The 22,366-nt window shown below is 42.7% G+C and overlaps 2 protein-coding genes across 2 annotated transcripts; both read left to right on the top strand.

Moving 5' to 3' along the window:
* Positions 1–5,153: 5,153 nt before the first annotated feature.
* On the top strand, positions 5,154–6,933 carry Cxcl1 (C-X-C motif chemokine ligand 1). Its single transcript, NM_030845.2, has 4 exons — positions 5,154–5,274; positions 5,364–5,487; positions 5,606–5,686; positions 6,327–6,933. The coding sequence occupies exons 1-4, from the start codon at positions 5,205–5,207 to the stop codon at positions 6,340–6,342; spliced, it is 291 nt and encodes a 96-aa protein (NP_110472.2). The 5' UTR covers positions 5,154–5,204; the 3' UTR covers positions 6,343–6,933.
* A 10,286-nt stretch (positions 6,934–17,219) lies between these two features.
* Positions 17,220–19,265, top strand: Cxcl2 (C-X-C motif chemokine ligand 2). Its single transcript, NM_053647.2, has 4 exons — positions 17,220–17,368; positions 17,455–17,578; positions 17,697–17,780; positions 18,519–19,265. The coding sequence occupies exons 1-4, from the start codon at positions 17,290–17,292 to the stop codon at positions 18,532–18,534; spliced, it is 303 nt and encodes a 100-aa protein (NP_446099.1). The 5' UTR covers positions 17,220–17,289; the 3' UTR covers positions 18,535–19,265.
* Positions 19,266–22,366: the final 3,101 nt, after the last annotated feature.

Raw genomic sequence — 22,366 nt, 5'->3', positions numbered from 1 at the left:
CTGCCTGAGACCATTGGAAGACACAGACATTTGCACTACAATTTATAACTAGCAAAATTACAGTTATGGAGTAGCAACAAAAAGATTGATGGTTGGGGGGGTCACTACAACGTAAGAAAATGTATTAAATGGTTACAGCATTAGGAAGGCTGAGTACCACAGGGCTTCTCACACCTCTACACTCAACCAGAATTCCAGCTCTTGACCCCGTGTCTGGCATACCTGCGAATTTCAGGGTCGAAGCATTGGTGTTGGAGTGGCCAACTAAATGCAGGAGCTCCCTCGTCTTGTTTCCATTGCTGTAACAGAATTGCAGATTGAGTGGCTTATAGAGTAAATGAATTTACCTCTTACTGTTCCAGAGGTTGGAGGCTGGTGAGTTCCAGAGCATGGTAGTGAGGCGGGACTTGCTCTGCGTCATAACATCATAACATGGTGATAGAGCGAGTCAACAGGTAAGGCAGGGAGACGGAGAGAGTGGTGACCCTGTTATCACCACCGCCACTGCCTGCTGCAACCAACCAAGGTCTAAAATAGCAGCATTAATCCATTTACCAGGCTGTGCCTTGGTATCCTAACCACATCTTAAAGGCTTCACCCCTCAAGGCCCTTACTTCAAGAAATAAATTTCAAAAGGAGCTTGGAAGGAGATACTCAAAGCATAGCAGAGGGGCTCTAGGCTGCAGGGACTCTGGAGGAAACTATTATTGTCACATACACATCTCTCTGTACGTTCCTAGAATAAACTGGTTAGTTGAAAAAATAACTATATTTTTCAAGAAGGAGAAATAAACACCTAAAGTACAATGCACAGACTTGATACACTTTCTCCACCTGTCCTTTCCTTCTGGCCACTGATTTTCTGTCTACTGAAATACTGCCTTTAAGAGCAAGCGTCGGGCTGGGGATTTAGCTCAGTGGTAGAGCGCTTGCCTAGCAAACGCAAGGCCCTGGGTTCGGTCCCCAGCTCCAAAAAATAGAAAAAAGAAGAAAAAAAAAAAAAAGAGCAAGCATCAGTCTTGTATCTGAATGTAACTTCCCAATATGATCACACACCTCTGCTCCTTACCCACAATTCAGTGGGTCACATTGAACCGCATTAGCAGGGAGATACACGAAAGGGCAACTGTGCTTTACACACATTCTCCAATCATGTTCAGAGCCTCTGCTTATCATCTCTGATAATCTCATGCGCAATGGCAAGCCCTTTCATTCTCATGCCCTAGCGTTTCCTTCGCCCTCTAACATCCGCTTGCACTGCATCGTTGCGACTGCCAGGATCCAGTTTTCATCTCTTATGAGGCATGATCCTCGACACTGCACCACCATCAAGTGTTTCTCACCTCACCAGAACTTCTGAGTGCTTTCAGGGGGCTGACAAGGATGCTCTCCTTGTAGCCACCTACACCCTCCAATTGCAGAGTGCCCTGAAAGCATTATTTGGTTTTATACATACCTATTACATGCGGGACTTCCATATAGTTCGTGAGTGAGTCCTCTTTTCTAACCACCCGGCTTTCCTACCTGGTTCTCATGGTTTTTAACTTCCTCTACTTCAGATGACTCATGAGCTCAGTCTTCAAGCAGAGCCCCACTGCAAACATCATTCTCTCTAGAAAGTGCCACATCTAAGAACACAGAAATAAGAAAGCCCTTGGCCCAAACTTCTACCCATGTCCTTTTGTCCTTCTGGCTGTTGAACTTGCGAGTTTATAGTAAATGTTTTCAACATATTTCTTGGAGACTCGATATTTTCCTCTACCGTATGGAATCATTTTTGCAAGTTGTCTTCTCTATGGCTTAAGGTTTCTCCTTTCTCACGGTCTTTATCTTGGTTTATCCTCAAGTTATAAAATGTTATTGTTAATCAAAGTTTGTAAATTGACACGGGTATTTTATGAAGCATTTATAATGCAGTGCCTTCTGATCCTAGTAGGGCCTTCCCAGGTCTTGTGATCCTCTGGTCCAGCATTGGCAGGCCCAGTGGCTAATGTCCACTACCTTCGGACCCTCAGATTTGTCTTCCCAAATCCCAGCCGCTCCTCGGAGCACATAGCTCTCACTGGTCTTGGTCCTTTGGTAAGGTAAACCTGTGCTCCTTCCCCAGTGTGACAATTCCTAACCTCACCTCCCTTTAGCCTCAGCATCTCCATGGATATTTGTTTTTTTTATATTAAAAAAAAAGTTAAACCCCATAACTCATGTACTAAGCAAAAAGTTAGTAAGACCCATTAACCTCAACAAATTTGTTTATTACTTATTTGATTCTTTTTATTTACTCTGCTTAACTTTTGTCATGACAAATAAATCCATAAAATTTATCAAAACCCATCAAAAATGTACATCTTAGTGATATTTGTATAGTCTTGTTGTGCAACCTTCACTGCCGTCCATTTCCAGAATGCCTTCATCATCTAAGCGGAAGTCCTGTGACCATTCGTGAACTTCCATCTCTGGCAAGATGGGCCAGTGGGTGAAGTACTTGATGGGCAAGCATTAAGACCTAAGTTCACACGCCCAGCACCAAAATAAAAATGAGCAGTGACTGAATGCACGTCTTTATGATCAAGCACTGTGGAGGTCCGGATAGGCAAGCAGGTCCCAGGGTTTTGTGACCAGCCAGTCTAGCCAAAGCTATGAGGTTTAATGGGAGCCCTGACTCCAAATCAAGGTGGGACGCAATCAAGGAAAACACCCCAGTATCAACCTCTGTTCTCCACATGCATTGTCCCACATACTTCCAACACATATGCACACATGAACACATTCACACAAAGACAATAATAATAATTTTCTAAATCTCTTTCCCCTTGGCAACCACTACCATAAGTTCTGTATTTATGTCCTTCCTTTTACTAAATGGAATGTATAGAATATTTTTAATTTTAATAATTTCATCCCATTGGTTTGTTTTTAGTTAACGATACTTTTAACAACACTTTTACAACTTTTACCTCAAGGACACTCTACCAATGTTAACTGGTTGCAATTTTAAATTAGTTCCACGAGGAATATTTTTTGAGACTTAAAAAGGTTGAAAATGTTTTAAATTAATGGAGTCCATTTACCCATCCGAGAGAGCGTGGTTCTGCATACATGCAGGAGTACAGGTGCCAGCTGAGGCTTCAGGCATCAGACGTCTGGAGCTGACTTTACAGATGATTCTGCCGAATAGGGGCACTGGCAGCTGGACCTGCCTCTTTTGCAGGAACAGAACATATTCTTAGCTGCCGCCATTTCTCCAGCCCCGATGATCCTCTACTTTTAAGAAATGACTTCAGAGAGTTCATTGTTATGTGATTTGCAGCTTGTCTATATATAGTGGCATTCAGCTATAGAAAACAAGGAGGAATTCCCTCATCTCAGTACATTTCAAAACAGCTACTCTTAGGCAATTTGGAAACAGATGTAGTGTTTGGTGAAGGACTCTTTTGTGCAGGTGGCTACCATTTCCTTGCAGAGTCCTCAGGGAAGGAGGGGGTGGGTAGTAAAGCTCAGCACAGGTGATCGCTGATCTCCCAAAGGGCACTTTAATCCCACTGAGTGCCTCACCTTTATGACCTCACCTATATTTGATTATCTTCCAAAGGTCCAGTTGCTTATGCTATCGGCTTGGAGCTTAAGGCTTTGACATGGCAGAGGGAGGCCCATCATTCAGTCTGTTGCCAGTACAGCTGTAAACCACTTCTGCTTCCTTTATTCAGCAGCTCTTTGCAGAACCCTTAAATAACACCCGGTGCTAACGCATTTCACCTTAGTATCAGCTCTGTGAGGCAACTACTACTATTGGCTTTCTTTTACACATGAGAACCGTAAACTAACTGAGGTCGGATAAACTGCCGGTGCCCTTTCTGTGGGGATTTGCTGTAGCTGAACTTCTAGCCCTGATAGCCATGGTGTCTCTGTACGCGTTGAGCACAGCCAGACAAAGGGTTTCTTCAATCTGATGCCTCGGGGTCTCCCTCACAGAGGCATAGAATCAATGGGTGTTCAGCTAGGATCTACATTCAAATACTAACAACGACAAAAACACAGAACCAGCCAAACAAACAACAAAGAGCTGGAAGGCTGCAGTCAGACAGATTCTGAAATGGTTTAAATAGGGAGCTACAAACAAGTCAATAATTATCTAAGCCTGCTGTGTTGGTACCTGAGTCTGAGAAGCACTTGGGAGGTAGAAGGAGAAGGCATGGAAGTTCAATAGCTCGTTCTAGGTCAATAATAATAATGGGTAGTAATAATAATAATGATAATAATAATAAAATACTTTCAAGGACTCGGTTTTACAATACAGATACATTCAGATTGCACGTAAATAGTTGTGCCAGCAGGCTAATAGTTATAGAAAGGCATAGTCCTTTGCAGTTAAACTGGTGCTTGTGACACCTGTGGCCTTTTATATCCGGGGGCCGTCCTCAGCCCAGAAAAAACCCCACAGCTTTCCCGTGGACTTTCCTTAGTCAAAACAAAATATGACCTTCCGTAGGTCAGGTTAGGGATGCTTCAGGAACCATACCGGGAGTTTGGGAGTTCTGGAAGTTCCCGAGTTCAAAAAGCAAAGAAGAGATTGCTACAGCATTCTAAAGTAAACAGGGGCTTAACCTTGGCCGTGATCTTTCTTCTCACCCTCCTCGTGCCTCCCGGTTAAAAACCACCAGCTGTGATTTACCACAAAAACTGTAGGCAACAAAAGCAAACGACCTCACGAGGGGTAAGAGACGGTAGATGTATTTTTTGCAAATACATTAATCTGAGACATGAACGGAATCTGCAAAACTCAAAAGACAGAGAAGCCTCCATCCTCGCAAATCACTGTAATACTAAGTGGAGTCCTAGGTGGCGTGGCGCCCACGTGCACATAACGCGTGTGGCCCACCTCGCCCTGCGCACTGGGTACTCTGAAGTCTCACCACTGGCCCCTGAGCCGTCACTTGTCCAGCGAAGCGCGTCACTCCCTTCCCTCTGGGACTTTGGGGCAAAAAGCAAAAATCCCGGAGTCTAATCCTTGGGAGTGGAGCAAGGGGGAGGAGCGATGTCCTTTCCGGTTGTGGGGAAACACCCTGTGCTCCGGGAATTTCCCTGGCCTGGAGTTCTGGAGTTTCGAGCATAAAAGGGCTCGCCGGAGCCCTAGAGCTGCAGATCAGGACTCAGATCCTAAACCAGCTCCAGCACTCCAGACTCCAGCCACACTCCAACAGAGCACCATGGTCTCAGCCACCCGCTCGCTTCTCTGTGCAGCGCTGCTGCTGCTGGCCACCAGCCGCCAAGCCACAGGTAGGTCTCGCCACTGCTGTGCGGGGGAGGAGCGACCTCCGGTGGGCGCAGCCGCCCACAGTCCGCTGACCCGGTGTCTTCCCCCTTAGGGGCGCCCGTCGCCAATGAGCTGCGCTGTCAGTGCCTGCAGACAGTGGCAGGGATTCACTTCAAGAACATCCAGAGTTTGAAGGTGATGCCGCCAGGACCCCACTGCACCCAAACCGAAGTCATGTGAGTATCTCTCTGCTCCGCGCAGCTTCTGCCACTCCCAGAGTGACCCAAAGCCTCCCGCGCCCCTACACTCATCCTAGCGGAACTTCCTCACGTGGGTCCATCCTTCTCTCTTCAGAGCCACACTCAAGAATGGTCGCGAGGCTTGCCTTGACCCTGAAGCCCCCATGGTTCAGAAGATTGTCCAAAAGATGCTAAAGTGAGTTGTGACTTTGTGTTTGTACTTGGGACTAGAGTCGAGCTTGGGAATAGTGGCATCAGACGCCTGAACGTTAATTATATCGAGGATAGTCTGTGCTTATCTAGAGGTCCGCAAGTTGTGGTTATTATTTTGGTAATTGACCTTAATTTGCGATCATTAATTGGTTCTGATGGTAGAGAACTGTGTCCTGTTTTGATGTGGAAGGTGGGAACAGGTGTCCCTAAAAGATGGAGTAGGAGTGGCCAATGGCCTATAAAGTCTCTGGAAAAAACGGGATCCTTAGCAAAGCATGCCCCTGAGCCTTCCTTGGGCAGTGAGATTTCCCTGAGTTCCAGGCTAAGGTCTCTGTGATTGTTACATAATTTCTTAAATTTAAGCCAAGCATTGGAGAGAGCAGCCGCTATATCACGTGTGAGAGAGGATTAAAGTCACGCTTGTAAATTAACCCATCGTGATGTGGGCTTTTTTTCTGTTTCAAGCCAAGTGATTGATTCCACAGGGACCCACATTTCAGCTCTACAAAACTCTGGGTGCAAGCGTAGACATGTACAGACCCCTTCTAGAGCCTCAGGGACCGGGATAAGAGAGAAAGGCTTTGATGACTCTTTGTAACAATGACTCTTTTTTCCGTCTTCAGGGGTGTCCCCAAGTAATGGAGAAAGAAGATAGATTGCACCGATGGCGTCTGTCTGGTGAACGCTGGCTTCTGACAACACTAGTTTTACACATTTTACGATTTCTATTGAGGGTCCTATTTATTTTATGTATTTATTTATTCCACCAAGTGTGTGGTTTTTATTTTACATTAATATTTAACGATGTGGATGCGTTTCATCGATGGTCGTTCAATTCCAATTGTGCAGTTTAAAGATGGTAGGCGTTAAATATCTCGTTAAATTAATATTTATTGGGAGACCATTAAGTGTCAACCACTGTGCTAGAAGGTGTTGAGCGGGAAGAAGGGCGGAGAGATGAGAGTCTGGGATCGTGTTTTGTGTTAGGGTGAGGAAATGTGTGAGAGGCTATGTTTGTATGTTTTGAAAAGAATGTTATTTATTGAAAGTTGTCTTTCATATTTTATGGTCAACATTGATGTGTTGAAGCTTCCCTTGGACATTTTATGTCTAGTTTGTAGGGCACAATGCCCTTTTATATTCTTTAACCAATGCTCCTTCTCGTCTCAGGACAGAGAAGTTCAAAGGACTGTTACAAATGAAATAAAAATAAAAGTTTTATTAAAAAATAACATGGGTGCTTTTTGTTTTATTCTTCTTGACATCGTTGTTTATAGCTAATCATGTGCCTGTGCTGGCTGAAATTTCTTATGACTTGCTTACTTGGGGAGGAACATTTGGTATTCCCGAAAAGCACATTCTGTGCTCCCCCAAACTTCTTGACAGTTCTAGTTTTACATAAAACATTGCTATTTTCTACACTGACCAATTTTCTATTCAAAAACAGTTCCCTTAAAAAAAAAAACTTTGTCCTTGTTGTTCTTTAATTTTGAGAGCGGGATCATGCAATGCTGTCTAGGCTGGCTTTGCACTCCCAGTCTTCGTGCTGCAGGCTCCCTGCATGCCAGGATCAGTTAGGCAGAGTGGACACACCTGGCTCTAAAATTCTTGATGGACTCCTGAAGTCTTATAAACATTTTAACAATCCTCTTAGTATGTGGGTCTTCCAAACTGTGGAATTATCGTTCCCTTTTAATGGGGTTGGTGACTAGAGGTGAAAAAGTGGATTCTTTCTATAAACTTTAAAGCTCTGTGTTAATGAAAATGCTAATAAAAGTAATGGCTGACACAGAAAAGTACACACTTGGAGGTAAAATACATGGTTTAAGAAAGCAGAATGCCAGCTAATGAGATGTATGGCTTTGGAATATACCATGTTTATAAATGTTTTATGCATTAATGAAAATTGTAATCAGGTAAGAATGTATATTAGAATATCTAAGCAATGCTAAAAAATAACAAGGGAAGTTTAGAATTTAAAAAATATGAAAGGCAAATAAAATAGAATAAAAGAAATGACCTCAACCATGCATGCAAAAACCTAAAGACAGAACCTGAGGAATGTCTGTGGAATCTGACAGAAAAAAATCCCAAAGCTCAGGCTTAGTTTCTCAATCCGTGGCACCCTGAGCTAGGCTGCTGACTTGCTTCCATAGATGACCTAAGAAAATCAATGTATTGGAGAAAGTTTACAAGCCCCAAACCATACCAGGTGATCAACACGAATATCACCAGTCAGGACTTTCGAATGACTGTGGTGCAGATGCTGACAGAAAAGAGGATAGGAAAGAGAAGGGCTCACCAGTCTCATTTATACTCTTCTGCATGATCCAGACTCCCAGTGCATGCAAAAGAGCAAACAGAGATTCGAGTTTGAGGAATAATCCAACAAGCATAAGCTTCAAAATTGTCCATCTGAGGGAAAACAGGACACTGCTATCAAAAATGTGTACAGAACAGAGAAGTCAGAGAGAGTTGAGAGGCAGACACAATGCATGGGATAGACTGAAGTCTGGAACAGGGAAAAAAGACATGGATGGAATATTGGTAGAACTTGAATAAAGACTGAGTTTATTGAACAGCAGGGCGCCGGGGATCAGTCTCTTGGTTTTGATAAATTCACTATAACTCTGTAGCATGCCCATAATACGAGATACAGAACAAAAATACAGAGGGAAGAAATTTCCCCCACATAAATAATTTCTAAATCTAAAATTATTCTCAATTTAAAGGTCAAATTTTCAGCACGATTTTGGAAAATGTAGAATAAATAAAACAATTAAGTGATAGACTTATACAACTGTAATAAAATTACAAGAAACTTAGAAGGAACTAACAAATGACTCAATTAAAAAAATGGGATATGGAGCTAAACAGAAAATTCACAACCGAGGGATCTTGAATGGCTGAGAAGCACTTGAAGAAATGTTCAAGTGTTTAGTCGTCAGGGAAATGCAAACCAAAACAACCCTGAGATTCCACCTCACACCAGTCAGAATGGCTAAGGTTAAAAACTCAGGTGACAGCTGATGCTGGTGAGGATGTGGAGAAAGAGGAACACTCCTCCATTGTTGGTGGGATTGCAGACTGGTACAACCACTCTAGAAATCAATCTGGAGCCTCCTCGGAAAATTGGAAATAAACCTACCTGAAGACTCAGCTATACCACTCTTGGGCATATATCCAAAAGATGTCCCACCATACAAGGGGGACACGGTCTTCACAATGTTCATTGTTGTTTGTAATAGCCAGAAGTTAGAAACAACCCAGATGTCCCACAACAGAAGAAAGGATACAGAAAATGTGGTTTGTTTACACAATGGAATACTATTCAGCTATTAAGAATGAGGAGGGCATTGTGATTCTTTTGCAGGCAAGTGGATGGAATTAAACAATATCATCCTGAGTGTCCCAAAGGACATGGTACGTACTCACTAATCAGTGGATATTAGCCAAAAAGTACAGAGTACCTAGGATACAATCCACAGAATTTAAGAACTTTAATAAGAAAGGCCAAGTGAGGATGTTTCAATCCTACTTAGTAGGGGGAAGGAAATAGTCACAGTAAGCAGAGGAAGGGAGAGATTTGGGTAGGAGAGAGGAGGGAGAGGGGAAAAGGGGAACAGGATAAGGTGTGTGGGCAGGGGCAGGAGAGAAGCCCAGAGGGTCAGCAGAATGAATGGAAATATGGAGCCTCAGAAAGTAGGAGGTGGGGGAATCCTCTAGAAAGTACCAGAGACCTGGGAAGTGAGAGACTCTCAGGACTCAATGGGAGTGACCTTAGATGAAATGTCCAACAATGAGGAACTTGAAAAGTCCACCTCCAGACAGCACACACAAGCTAGTCTGAGCACCCCAAAACATATACAATAAAGGACTGATGGTTTGGCATCCATGGGAGACAATGCTAATCCTTCACAAATTTGAGACCCCAAGAAAAGGGGAGGCCTGGTGGTGGGGGAGCGTCCTCTCAGAGACAGTGGGAAGGAAAAATGGGATGAGGAATTGTGGGAGGGGGACTATCAGAGGGAGGGGAAATGACCAGATTATAAATAATAAAAACAAAAAGGTAAGAAAGGTCAAAGATTGGCCATAAAAAAAAAAATCTATGCTGCCTGGAGATATTTCTTAAGTATTTGACTCTAGCTCGAAATGAAAATAAATAGAAATGTCTCTCATCACACAAAACCTATCTGAAAGGAACTCAACATACACCATCAATTACTAATACATTATCGATACATTTATGAAAAACTAATCTATTAATGAATGCACGAATAGAAACAAGCAGTCGCCACAGAATAAAGTCTGATTCAAAATATAAAGGGGGCAATAATCGAAGAGACAAAATAATGTTTACATTTTACAAATAACATTAAAATACATAAAGCAAGTTGGAGAGAGCAATAAAAAGCCGTAGAGAAATCAGGAGGCATGGCTAAGGGAAATTTGTTGTACCTGAAGTAATGGTGGTGTCTGTCGTGAAAGACTTGTCTTGGCTACATGGTGACTTGGAAGCCATCGCAGACACTACATGAAGTCGTGTCTTTAAAAAAGAAGGGTTAAAGATAAGACGCCATTGTACGGTTCACGCTGGCCCTAACTACATAATTCACCTACTGTGAATGGTATATATTTTATATATGGCTGCTGTGTTAGCTTCCCATAGATAAAGATTCTAACTTTATCTTTACCTTATTTCTTAACAGGGAAGGCAGTAAGATATTGCTAAAAGTATGGAAAAGTTGAAAAATATAACTGGGTTGGCTTGACTGACATCTCTAGATAGCGTGTCTGTGACTGCATAAATCACAGTGGGTTTTTCATTGTTTTGTTGTTTGCTGTTTTGTTTAGGTTTTTTTTGTTTGTTTGTTTGTTGTTTTTTTACAGCACGCAGGAAACTTTTTCAACAGGAGGCTTCATATTGGCCTTGAAGAAGACAACATATGTGGAAAATGTTGAAATGCTCCAGACACACACCCTGATCATCACTTTTTATAACGATGTTGCTTCTTTTGTTGAAATAGAACCGACCATACACTGTGCTTGCCCTCTGTGGTTAATAACTCACCCCCAGCTTCCTAAATTTGCTTTCACAATGCCAGAGTCATCCTGATTTTTCATGTGCAGCATAAACATCTAGTGTGATAAAAATATTACCATGGAAACATGTCCTCATTCCTGATGTTTATTTTAGACACAGTTTGGTCAATTTTGGAGTTCCCATATTTCTTAGGTGGCATTACATGAATGTAATGATATTTAATTACGCGATGCTACCTCACAAAAGGCTCTATTTTTTTTTTTTTTAAGGAAACGGGAACACGGTTTTGTATTAAGAGTCATTTTGTGACGAAGTCTTGGAATATGTTCCAGACCAAATAGATTAGTAATAGTAATTTCTTAGTATTAGTTAAAGTGAATTTAAATAATTACAAACTATTGAAAGCATAAAACATCCTTAGTATTATAATAATGATAATAATAATAATGATGATGATGATAATGATAATGATAATGATATACTTGCTGTATTAGTGGATAGAAGTATCCTACATGGGAAAGAACTCTTCCTTTTCTGTTTTACTTTATTCATATTTTACAAATATGTCGTTGCCTCTGGTCTGCTATATCTAATAAATGTTTTTGGCTTTAATATTCATCATCACTTTTTTCTGTTATGTAATTTGAACAATGAAAAATCTCCCTGTCTTCTCACCCTCTTTAGGATCGACAGTGGATGTGACATTTTGCACATTGACCCTGGAGACAGTTTGAGTAGCAGCTTCCCAACAGAAGCAACATCCAGAGGAAGTGACAAGATTCTAAGGGTCACAGCGCCCTTCTTCCTGCAACAGGCTAATGAGAAGATCGAGAATCGGGGGCAGACTGGGTCTCTAAGGAGGTTATGTCTTGACAAAAGGCTGAAAAAACACTCAAAACAAATAAAGCGAACAAAAACTCTCACCTTTTTGTTCAAGACATGGCCTCCTTAGAGACACTTATAAGTGTCCCAGTGGAACAAATAAAAGGATAAACTGTGTAAAGGCAGACAACAAAGAATGCTAGCCAACCCTCCTTCCCTGTCAGCTCTGATGAACCCAGGCACTCCACTCTCAAGACTGAAGAAAGGAAAAGGCTACTAAACATTAGCCAATACGGAAGTAAAATTTTTTCCAGTTTGTTTTATCAGGAGGGAAAGGGAGTATGGGATAGAATGAAGTTGTGACCTTTTCTGGGGAGGAACTATGGAATTTTATAGGAAATAATGATATTAGCAGCTAATTTAAAGAGTACTATAATATGAAAATGTGTGTGTGTGTGTGTGTGTGTGTGTGTGTGTGTGTGTGTGTGTGATCAGCTTTTATATGGGTGCAGGAAATCCAGACAAAGGGTCTCATACTTGTATAGCACATACATTGCTGACTGAACCATCTCCCTATTCCTGGAGAACATTTTTTCCTTAAGACTGTTGGTACAAAGCAAGTCTCAGCATGTACCAACAGTACTCAACTATCGTCTTCCCTTTTGTGTCCTTTCCTATAACTGTGTCAAGAGTCAAGATCTAATGAAATCCACCCTCTATGTCTAAGTATCTGAACAATGGAATTCAGAACAAGTGAATAATTTGTATTCAGTAAAGAGCTATATGCTGGAAAAAATAAAATTGAATCACTAAGAATGAATTATGGGTTTCAGTTCTTCTCTTTATCTTGTTATAGGTTATCCCATATTTAACATACTTCCACCTGCAACAACAAAACAAATCGGGTGAATACTCGATAGAATTATGAATATGTTACTTAGTAGTCTCGGAAACCGAAGTACCTCGTTTACTTACAGGGCGAAATACCATTGAGTTTTGTTTTTTTAAAGATTGAATGTATCTCATTATACATTCAGAGAAAGCTTGAAAAACATTACAAGCAAGCATGACTCAGGAAGGTCAGCTTTGTGACAAAAAACTTACTTTAGGGGAAAGCCTCAAGTACACTGATTTACGGAGTCCTGGTCCAAAGTCTCAACGAATGTGGGTCACGCAGGGTCTTGACCTCTTTAGTCTCAATTCACAAAGGACCCAGGGAAGGAACTAGACTGTCATCTTCTTCTGCCTCTACTACGCCTATCCCCCTTTCAAACAAGTCTTTGCTTGCTCTGTCCTCTCCCTCCAGAAGGTTCCCTGCCTCTCAGAGTTATCTCCTTACCCTGGAAAGTTTCTTTAATACTGTCATAAGCGACAAGGTCCTCTAGGTAAGCATGCCTGAGCTCTCAAAGCCACAGTGGGAACTGGATTAGGTGTCGCTTTTCTCCAAATACCATGAGTGTGTTTCATGTAGCTTATCACGACATCTGTTGGTTTTTTTTTAAATTTTTTATTAGATTTATTTCTTTACGTACATTTCAAATGTTATTCCCTTTCCTGGTTTCCTGTCCATATAGCCCCTATCCCCTCCCCCTCCCCCAAAACGGGTATTTCCCCCCCATCTACTCCCCTTACTCCCACCCCTCCCCAAATTCCCCTGCCCTTGTGTCTTCTGCCTCAGGTATGTATCTTCCCCATTGCAAAGAGAGGTCAAGGGTCATAGGGTCTCCTAACTCCCTAGGTGTCCCAGGCACCTAACTTCATTCTTACATTATACATTCAGAGAAATTATATTGAAAATGCTGAGAGGAAAAAGAGAAAGGATGTCTAAAACCGAGCTGAAATGTCCCTCTTGATAGAGAATCTATCAGTGAGTGGAATCGGTCTCACACAGCTCCATGTGAAAAGGAGTGAATGAACGCGTTTCTTCTTTCTGTGACATCAAAGGACAGGTGAGAGTGGATGGAAGGCAGAGTTTCCAAGTTCACAGCTTATACTAGGTGACTGTTCTCACTCACTCAGGATAATAGGCCGGCTTTTCTCTCTACTGGCTCAGCTTCAGGCAGCCTCTCCCAGGCTCTGGCAGAGCTCCAAGGTTCTGGGTTCCCAGCTGCAACCCAGCAGGAAGTAAGGACCTGTTTTGTTTTTTTAAAAAAAAATCATTTCCTGACAAAAAGGACTAGAGGGAATTTTTGTGACTTGGACACGATTATGTCATTTGCCCACTGGCAAGCCTACCAAGGCCTCTACAATGTTCAGGCTCAGGCACAGAGGACTGGCAAATGCTCTGTGGGATTGTCAGCTTATTCCCAGGGCTGTGTCATAGATCACTTGTCTTGAACCCAGACTGGGAAGAAAGAGAGACAGCAGGGACTGGAGTCCTCCTTCCCAAAGAATAGTTGGAGCTCTGCCACCAAAGGTGACAGACATAAAAGACAATTAGAGATGTACTCATGGATGCTTTGGATTAAATGAATTGAGAGACCTGGGGACGTTTCAGTCATTTATTTTTATTATATGCAGAGGAGTGCTTACCTAAGTGCATATACAGGTACCACAAAGGCCAGTTCTAGGGCATTGGAGTCCCTAGAACTAATGTGATAGAGTCAGCGGCCATGTGGATGTTAGAAACCAAACCTCAGAATGAGAAGCAAGAGCTCTTAACTGCTGAGTCATCTCTCCATCCCTGAGTCGAGGGATTTAACAGCATCAGAACGATGTCATTATTGTTCCCTCTCGGCCAGATTCATGCATAATTCAGGAAGCGGTAATTGCAAGAGGGCTGGAAGTTGAGACATCTTGATTCCTGGTGGCTAGTGGGAAAAGCCGCAACGACCACTGGACTATCTCTGCAGCTTCATCTATGCTCAGGACGAGCACAGCTCTGGACTATCTATCATGTGGTCCTCATTCAAACGGAAAGATATAATAAATACGGTAAAACATGAAGGGATAATAAATCAATGCTTAGCGGTGACTCCATTCCCTTCCAATTAGTATGACTTTAAAGTCTGGGCATAGAATTTGCCATTTTGTTCATACAAAGTGTAGTTGGCTGGGGATGGTACTGAACACTTCCAGAAAGAGTTGAATTATTTTAGTATAATGCCATCTCTCTTTAAGTTTCGAAATCAGCAAGTCAAAGGTTGTTAGGGACTGGCTATGAAGATGGATATGGTGTTAGAAGGAAAAAGATGGTGGCATTCCATTTCGTAAGCAACTGTTGTCTGACTCTAGCTACTGGTATATATTCACTAATTTCTTCTTGAAACATTTTATGCTTTTGGACACTACTGTAGGAACCCAGTACTTTTTATTCCATTCTCTCTGAATATTTCCTTATGTCAACATATCAGATTACATCTGGAAACCCCTACAGCAGATATTTTCTGTTTTCTACCATCATAAAGAGACTATCGGGCTGACCAGCACCCTGCTGATACTGAGGACAAATATTTCAGTTATTAAAACGTCATAAAGTGGTCAAATTAAATGCACAGAGGTCTGTGAGCCTTATCTAGGCAGAGAAAACCAAATAAAGTGTCTATGAGTAAAACGCCTCTTAGAAACTCCAATGTCCACCGGCTTCAACTTTGAAGAGGATGTAGATCAATTTGGGGGAAAACCAGACAAACGCATATTTGTTCACTTAGATAATACCACATTCATTCTACAAATGTCAAGCTTCACTATGAGCACAACGTTCAGAGACGTTACACCACTTCACCAACTCTAAACATTAAGAAAGCCGGAGATGAGGCATGAGATACAAACACTAAAAAAGAACAATTCTCCTAAACCTATGGTTCCCTTTATCTCAGGAAATATCTAATTATTTATAAATTTTCCTAACAATTGAGGCCACTGTGTTTACTTCCATTCATTTTTTTTTGTAGTTTTAGTCACTAAAACTAATTAAATTAGGCAAGAGACTCATCTAAATTATTCTTTTCCTTGAGACAGAGTTTTCATTATACAGACCCCGTCACCTGGAGCTCACAGAGCTCTGCCCGTGCCTCTGTCTGTCAAGTGATGGGCTTAAACGTGTGTGCCATCAATCCTTGCCCCAAGTTATTTCCTAAGAGAGAAAACAACTAATAGAAAATTGTTTTGCTTTTCAAGAATTGTTTGTGTTTGTGTGGGTAAACAGGTGAGTCTTGTTTTAATAATATGGAGGGAAAATTGTTTTATTTTTATTTTAGCATTTAGTATACACTGACTTTTACAAACTGTTAGCATTTATTCATCTTAACACTTTAAGATAGTTACTAGCACTTGGGTGCGTTTAGAAAATAGGAAAATAGAGCGTCAGTCGTAGGTGGGGAGTCTATGTCCCAGTACCTGGTGTTACAACATTTCCTATCTGGCAGTTCTGAGTATCCAACAGTGCCTTTCACACACTTCTCTGTAAAATGACCACATGGCTCTCACAGAGCTGCGCTCAGACCCACAACTACCTAAAAGTTGTTACGTGACCAAGAGTCAAAACCCAGGGTGAGAACTAGCTAGTGAAAAGACTAAGGCTAGAGCTGAGCATTACAATAGCTTGTCACAACCAGTGAAAGGGCAATACGATCCTCTAGTGGAGAAATCAAATCGCGGGGACAAGAAAGGATGTAAGGATGCATACAGTGGGGGAAAAACTAAATATGTCTCGATAACGGGGGCGGGGAGGGGAGAGAGAGAGAGAGAGAGAGAGAGAGAGAGAGAGAGAGAGAGAGAGAGAGAGAGAGAGAGAGAGAGGAATGAGATTGTAACCTGCCATTTAGATATTTTTTTCACAGGTACAGGGTTTTTCTAAGCCGGCATGTGAAGGGCGCTACCTCCTCGAGGTGTCAGCACTGACTGGCGAGTAGACTGTCCCCTGGAGAGCCCTTGCCTCCCCCAGCTGGAGCCCACGGGGAGCCCACCGAGTCTCTGTTTCCTGAATTCATGAAAATCTCTTACACCCCATGTGGTGCTCACCGGCACACTGGAGCCTCGGAAGTTCCCGAATTTCACAGAGGAAGTTATATGAGATTACAACACTTTGTCCTAGGTTAAACATGAATTAAGCATTTGACACATCTTTTTCCCCAAGCCCGGTAGAAGGATATGACACAAAATGTGATTTACTCGTGCTCGGTACACAGCAGGAACAAAGCACTCTTGTGTACAGCCTGAGATGACTGTATTCCAACAGTGTACTCACGCAGGCGTAAATAAATCTTTACCTAGAATTATCTATGAGTATGTAACTAACGGAGACGCACCCCCACTTACTACCCCCTCCCAACGCACGCGCTCTCGCGAGCACAAACACACACCTTAATTTCTCCAGTCCTAATGACTAAAGTTCCTCAAACTGTTGTCTGCCCTGATGACATCGCTCAGTGACCGCTGTCCTCTAGCAGGTGGTCACTTCAGCACAGACATCACTTCCTTCCTCCTGAGGGTTTGCGGAAGGACATCCCAGGGTCCCATAGTGGAAGGGCAGGGAAGTATGATGAGACACGCAGTTCATGCGTGCACGTCCCCAACCTACTCAGCTCTCGGGGCGGGGCGCTGTCCTTCTTCCTGATGCAGGGACCCTAAGCTCAGGGGATTTCCCTGATCCCTGGGGCTTTTCCAGTTGTCATGCATAAAAGCAGCTCCCAGGACCTCACAGCCCCAGACTGCACCTCAGGGCCTCCAGCAAGCTCCCTCCTGTGCTCAAGACTCCAACCACTCTTTGGTCCAGAGCCATGGCCCCTCCCACTCGCCAGCTCCTCAATGCTGTACTGGTCCTGCTCCTCCTGCTGGCCACCAACCATCAGGGTACAGGTGAGACTCGAGGCTGACATTCTTAGAGGAGCCTCAGGTGGGCGCAGCCATGCCCAGGCCCTCTGACCCACTCTCTTCTCCTACAGGGGTTGTTGTGGCCAGTGAGCTGCGCTGTCAATGCCTGACGACCCTACCAAGGGTTGACTTCAAGAACATCCAGAGCTTGACGGTGACCCCTCCAGGACCCCACTGCGCCCAGACAGAAGTCATGTGAGTGTCTCCCTGGGTAGCTTCTGCCATAACCAGAGTCGCCCAGACCCTCCTATCACCCGGTACTCACCCTTGTGAAACTTCATGCCCTATAACGATTCCCAACTTCTCTCTGCAGAGCCACTCTTAAGGATGGTCATGAAGTTTGTCTCAACCCTGAAGCCCCCTTGGTTCAGAGGATCGTCCAAAAGATACTGAACAAGTGAGTCTTGATTTGCGCTTACACCTGACTGGAGAGTTGGTCAGAGTCCTGGCATCCGATTTCTGAAAATTATAGCAGGGGAAATGAAGGTTAACCACAGCTCAGGAACCTGGACTATTATTTCCACTGTTAACTTTTTGTGATCATCAATTTGACCTGCTTCCATCATCTAAAGTCCTTCTCTAACGGATGGTCGACGGGTGTCCCTAAGAATTAAGTAGAACCGGCCAGTGCTGTTGTAAAACCCATTATCTATTAAGATACAATACTTTATCCCTGCCCTTTCTCTGTCTTTGAGCTCTAGAGCTAAAAAACTCCTGGTTATGGTCAAGGTGAGCTTTTAAGGCTTCCTGATGAAGAGCAGGTGTTTGCAGTGAGACCACCTGGAATTCAGGTGTAGGCTCTCCCTCTACCCTGTCTGAGTTAAGTGAAACAGTACTAAGTACTCTTCTCGTTCACGAGCAACGGGGGGAAAGCCATGCCTTTACATTTTTATTCTTAACATCTTGGAGAGTTTGAAGCTGGTGCAATTGTAACCCCAGCTCTAATTTCAAGGCACCCGGAATGGTGATTGCTAGGTAGCACAGCCCTGGCTTAGGTAACGGGACCCTGGTGGGCGCTAGAGATGATTGCATTTGGAGAATAAAACAAGGGTCCTGGGTGAAGTCAAAGGAAGAGGGGCTCTGCAGTCAGCCTTTAAAATACCCACTAACAGCAACTGCTTCCTTCTCATCGCAGAGGCAAGGCTAACTGACCTGGGAAGGAAGAACATGGGCTCCTGTACCTCAACGGGCAGAATCAAAGAGAAAAGAAACGAACTGCACCCAGGAAGCCTGGATCGTACCTGATGTGCCTCGCTGTCCGAGAGTTTATCTATTTATTTATATATGTATTTATTTATTTATTTTCAGTGCCTAGATGTTGTTACGTTTACTATGATATTTAAAGATATGCATTGGCCAGCTCACTGTAGTATCTTAAGAGGTCATTTTAATATGTTGAAGTTTATTGTAATAATGTTCAATGTGTTCAGTCAGCGTTATTTTACTTATGTAGTTGGAAGGTGATGCATTTTTAAATCTATATTTATTACTTTCTGGGGGGGGAGGGGGAGTTGGGTACTGACTACACCACCTCCACACTGTGATAGAGATTGGGGATGAGGGGTGTGGGGGGGCAAACAGACGCAGTCAGATGGCTTTCAAGGCAGGACTGTGCCTGTCCACGTCATTTTCTGTAAGCCCCGAGAAGGGCGGGACGACTGTTATTTCTGTCTCCGTGTTTCTACACTATGTGTACAACATTTCTGATGCTGAATGTTCAACAATCGTAATGTGAATATCCCCTGGACATTCTATGTCTTCTCTGTAAGGCACAGTGCCTCGTTTAGCAATTGTTTTGTCATGCTTTCTCATGTCTTGAAGTGGGGACATTTATTTATTCATGTACTTTTACAAATAACAAAAAAAAATAAAAACTTTTACTAAAAAAAAAAAAAAAAATCTTGTGCTTACGTTGGTTTTATATCTCAACATTTCGTTCTTTCGTTGTACCAGAGGTGTCAGGAATGCAAAAGAAACTGTCTTTCCCTCAGGGACAGCTACTAACTGAAGCCTCCCATGTTTCTGTCAAGGAGGCACATTTGATGCCTTTCAAAGTCTATGTGGGATTTGTCTGTGAAAGAATCCCTCTTTGACGTGTTTTTTTCCACGAGAACCAACTTGAAGTCCAACACTAGCATAGTAGTTTGTGGAATTTTTTAAAAGGTGTTTTTAAAGCTCTCACTTGAATTATTTTCATAAGCTTGTGTGTGTGTGTGTGTGTGTGTGTGTGTGTGTGTGTGTGTGTGTGTTATAAACATGTCTTGCTTTCCCTCCTAATGAGGTTGATCGGAACTGCAGTCATGTGGCAGGTCCTTCTTCAGAAGTCAATCTGCATAAGGAAGATAACGCTTAGAAAACATGAGAGACTGAGCACTATATCGGTGTAAAAGACCATGTGAGGGGTTTCTTCTAACCTTCAGGGAGAGATGGTTTAATTTCCTGAAATGCAAAGCTTTTCTAGTGTCACCAAGTTCAAAAGCTCTCCAGTCTTGTCAGTTTTAATGTAAGCTGCCCAGACAGACAGGTGCACATGGAACCTCCAGAACAGGGGGGAGATCTGAGCTGTGGAAACACCCCCCAGACCTGAACAGAAGGAAAGGGAGTGTATGTGTGTGGAGGCAGACAGAGAAGGAGAGGGAGAGAGGGAAACAGAGACAGAGAGAAACAGAGAGACAGAGACAGAGAGACAGAGAAAAAGAGACAAAGACAAAGACAGAGAGAGACAGAAAGAGACAGAGAGAAACAGAAAGAGATAGAGAAAAAGAGACAGAGAGAAAGAGAGAGAGACAGAGAGAGAGACAGAGAGAGACAGAGAGACAGAGAGACAGACAGAGATAGAAGGAGGTGATTCACTGGGATCTATCCCTGGGCCAGTCATGCTGGCTTATACTCTGAGGTACAGTATGAAGGTCAGAGGTTGCCTGGTGGTCTGGCACTTATTAAGAGTACAACTCCTTATGCCCTTTCAGACACCCTTACTGTTTGTTTACCCCCCCCCCTTCTTCTGCATTAATCTCACTGGACTTCCCTAACTAGAAAATCCACTCCCCCCCATTACCGCCCCGCCCCCGTCAGATCACTTGTGCCAGACTAAATCCATCTATTTAGATAAAACGGAATGGAATTTCTCATTCTAAGGCTAACAAGATACTCTGAGCTTTGAGACTACCAAGCGGCATGATCTTCACAATTCTATTAATTTTTCCACTTAGCTTAGATTCTTGATGCAGAAAAAGTATGTTAAATATGGAGTAACTGAGACATTGAACAAGATCGCGGAATTGTAACTCACAACTCATTTTCCGCAATTCAACTTTAAGTACATGGAAATAGCACAAAGCTCTAACCAAATACACACGATTGCTATATTCTGAATTCCATCGTCCTGACAGCCTACAGAAGACAGTGGATTTTATTAAATATTGATACAGTTATAGAAAAGAACATAAGAAGAAAGGCTATTGCAACATGCTGAGTCTTGCTTTCTACCGACCCGGATTATTCTCAAAGGGGGAAAAAACAAAACTTTCTCTCTAGAAATAGGGAGAAGGCTCAGTCAGCAAAGTTTGTGCCACAGAAGCACGAGAACTTAGTGTGGGTTCCCTGAATCCACTTAAAAGTGTGTATGTGTTGACTTCTGCCACACACACACACACACACACACACACACACACACACACACACACACATTTCTCATTACAGCACTCTTTAAATTAACTGCAAATATCAGTTTCCTATAAAATTTCATAGTTCCTCCTCCAGAGAAATTCATGACTTTATTAAGAGTTTTATGGCATCCCATACTTCCTTTCCTTCTCTAATAAAACAAACTGAAAAAAAAAACTACTTCCGTGTTGACTAATGTCTGATAACGTTTTCCTTTCCTTTTCAAGAGGAACTAGACACGCTCTGGAGAACGTGCTTGAGTTCATCAGGGCCGTCTGTGGAGAGCCGGTGAGCATCCTCTGTTGTCTGCTCTACACAGTTTATCCTTTTATTATGTCCTCTGGGACACTTGTGGAAGACAGCGTCTACCTGAAGAGACTTCTTATTTCCTCTCTTTTGAGACATGGACCTTTTAGAGATCTAGGCTGGTCCCAACTCGTGATCCCCCATCTCAGCCTCCAAAAGGTTGGGATTACAGACCTGAGGTACTGTACTTCGAGATGGCTTTTGGCTTTGAGTGAAAGAGAAACCGGGAGTTACAAAAATTAAAGCAGGGCATCCAAACAGGTTGCCAGGCACTGAAATCCATGTAAAGGTGGGAAGACCCTAACGAGTAGTTCTGAGTACAAGATCTGTTTTTACTTTTTCTTACCAGGAGTGGTGGTGGAAATATTCCTACAGTTCAATCCAGACTGTTTGGTAAATGATTCAAATTATTATATTCAACTGAGATCTCACGTGTAATTATCATAGTAATAAAGTTTCTCTGGATTGGAGTGGTTTTGCTTTTGCCGTGTTTAAGACAGGGTATCTCTATATCTGCCCGCCTGGCCTAGAACTTGCTATGTAGACCATGCTGGCCTCAAACTCTCAGAGACCATCTGCCTCTGCCTGAAGCGGTGGTTTCATACTTACATAACTTGTTATCTTGGTGACATTGGGAGCCTTCGGAATGACCAACAGCATTCCATAGTTGCTCTTTGCTAGATGCCTATTAATTATTTTATTATCAGATAATTAGACTGTGGTGAATCCTCCGTGATCATTTCTCTTAATGTTGAGTTTTTGGTTCAATGCTGAGGCCTGTTACATCGTCTTTAAATATTCACTAGTGTTAGGCAATGTGACTGTCATTAGCTTCATTCAGTTTTGTCATATTTGTCTGTCATAGCTGAAACTTGTGTGAGCGAGTGCCGTGTCAGCATATTGAAGCCTATGGTTTTTCTTTTTTTTTTTTTTTTCTCCCGTTTATTGAAAATGTCTCCTTGATACTTGAAAGCTTTTACTATAGCTGAAAAAAGTTAAAAAAAAAATTGG

Source organism: Rattus norvegicus, chromosome 14, assembly GCF_036323735.1.
Source record: "Rattus norvegicus strain BN/NHsdMcwi chromosome 14, GRCr8, whole genome shotgun sequence".
In the NCBI taxonomy this organism is placed as follows: domain Eukaryota; kingdom Metazoa; phylum Chordata; class Mammalia; order Rodentia; family Muridae; genus Rattus; species Rattus norvegicus.
The sequence above is the reverse complement of the archived record's forward strand: the minus strand, read 5'-3'. Positions and strand labels throughout refer to the sequence as shown.

Bases quoted from the DNA above. Each gene is read 5' to 3' on its own strand.
- Cxcl1 (NM_030845.2), top strand. From the start codon at position 5,205: ATGGTCTCAGCCACCCGCTCGCTTCTCTGTGCAGCGCTGCTGCTGCTG. The intron at 5,275-5,363 runs GTAGGTCTCGCC...CTTCCCCCTTAG, and splicing joins CACCAGCCGCCAAGCCACAG to GGGCGCCCGTCGCCAATGAG. The intron at 5,488-5,605 runs GTGAGTATCTCT...TTCTCTCTTCAG, and splicing joins TGCACCCAAACCGAAGTCAT to AGCCACACTCAAGAATGGTC.
- Cxcl2 (NM_053647.2), top strand. From the start codon at position 17,290: ATGGCCCCTCCCACTCGCCAGCTCCTCAATGCTGTACTGGTCCTGCTC. The intron at 17,369-17,454 runs GTGAGACTCGAG...CTTCTCCTACAG, and splicing joins CACCAACCATCAGGGTACAG to GGGTTGTTGTGGCCAGTGAG. The intron at 17,579-17,696 runs GTGAGTGTCTCC...TTCTCTCTGCAG, and splicing joins TGCGCCCAGACAGAAGTCAT to AGCCACTCTTAAGGATGGTC.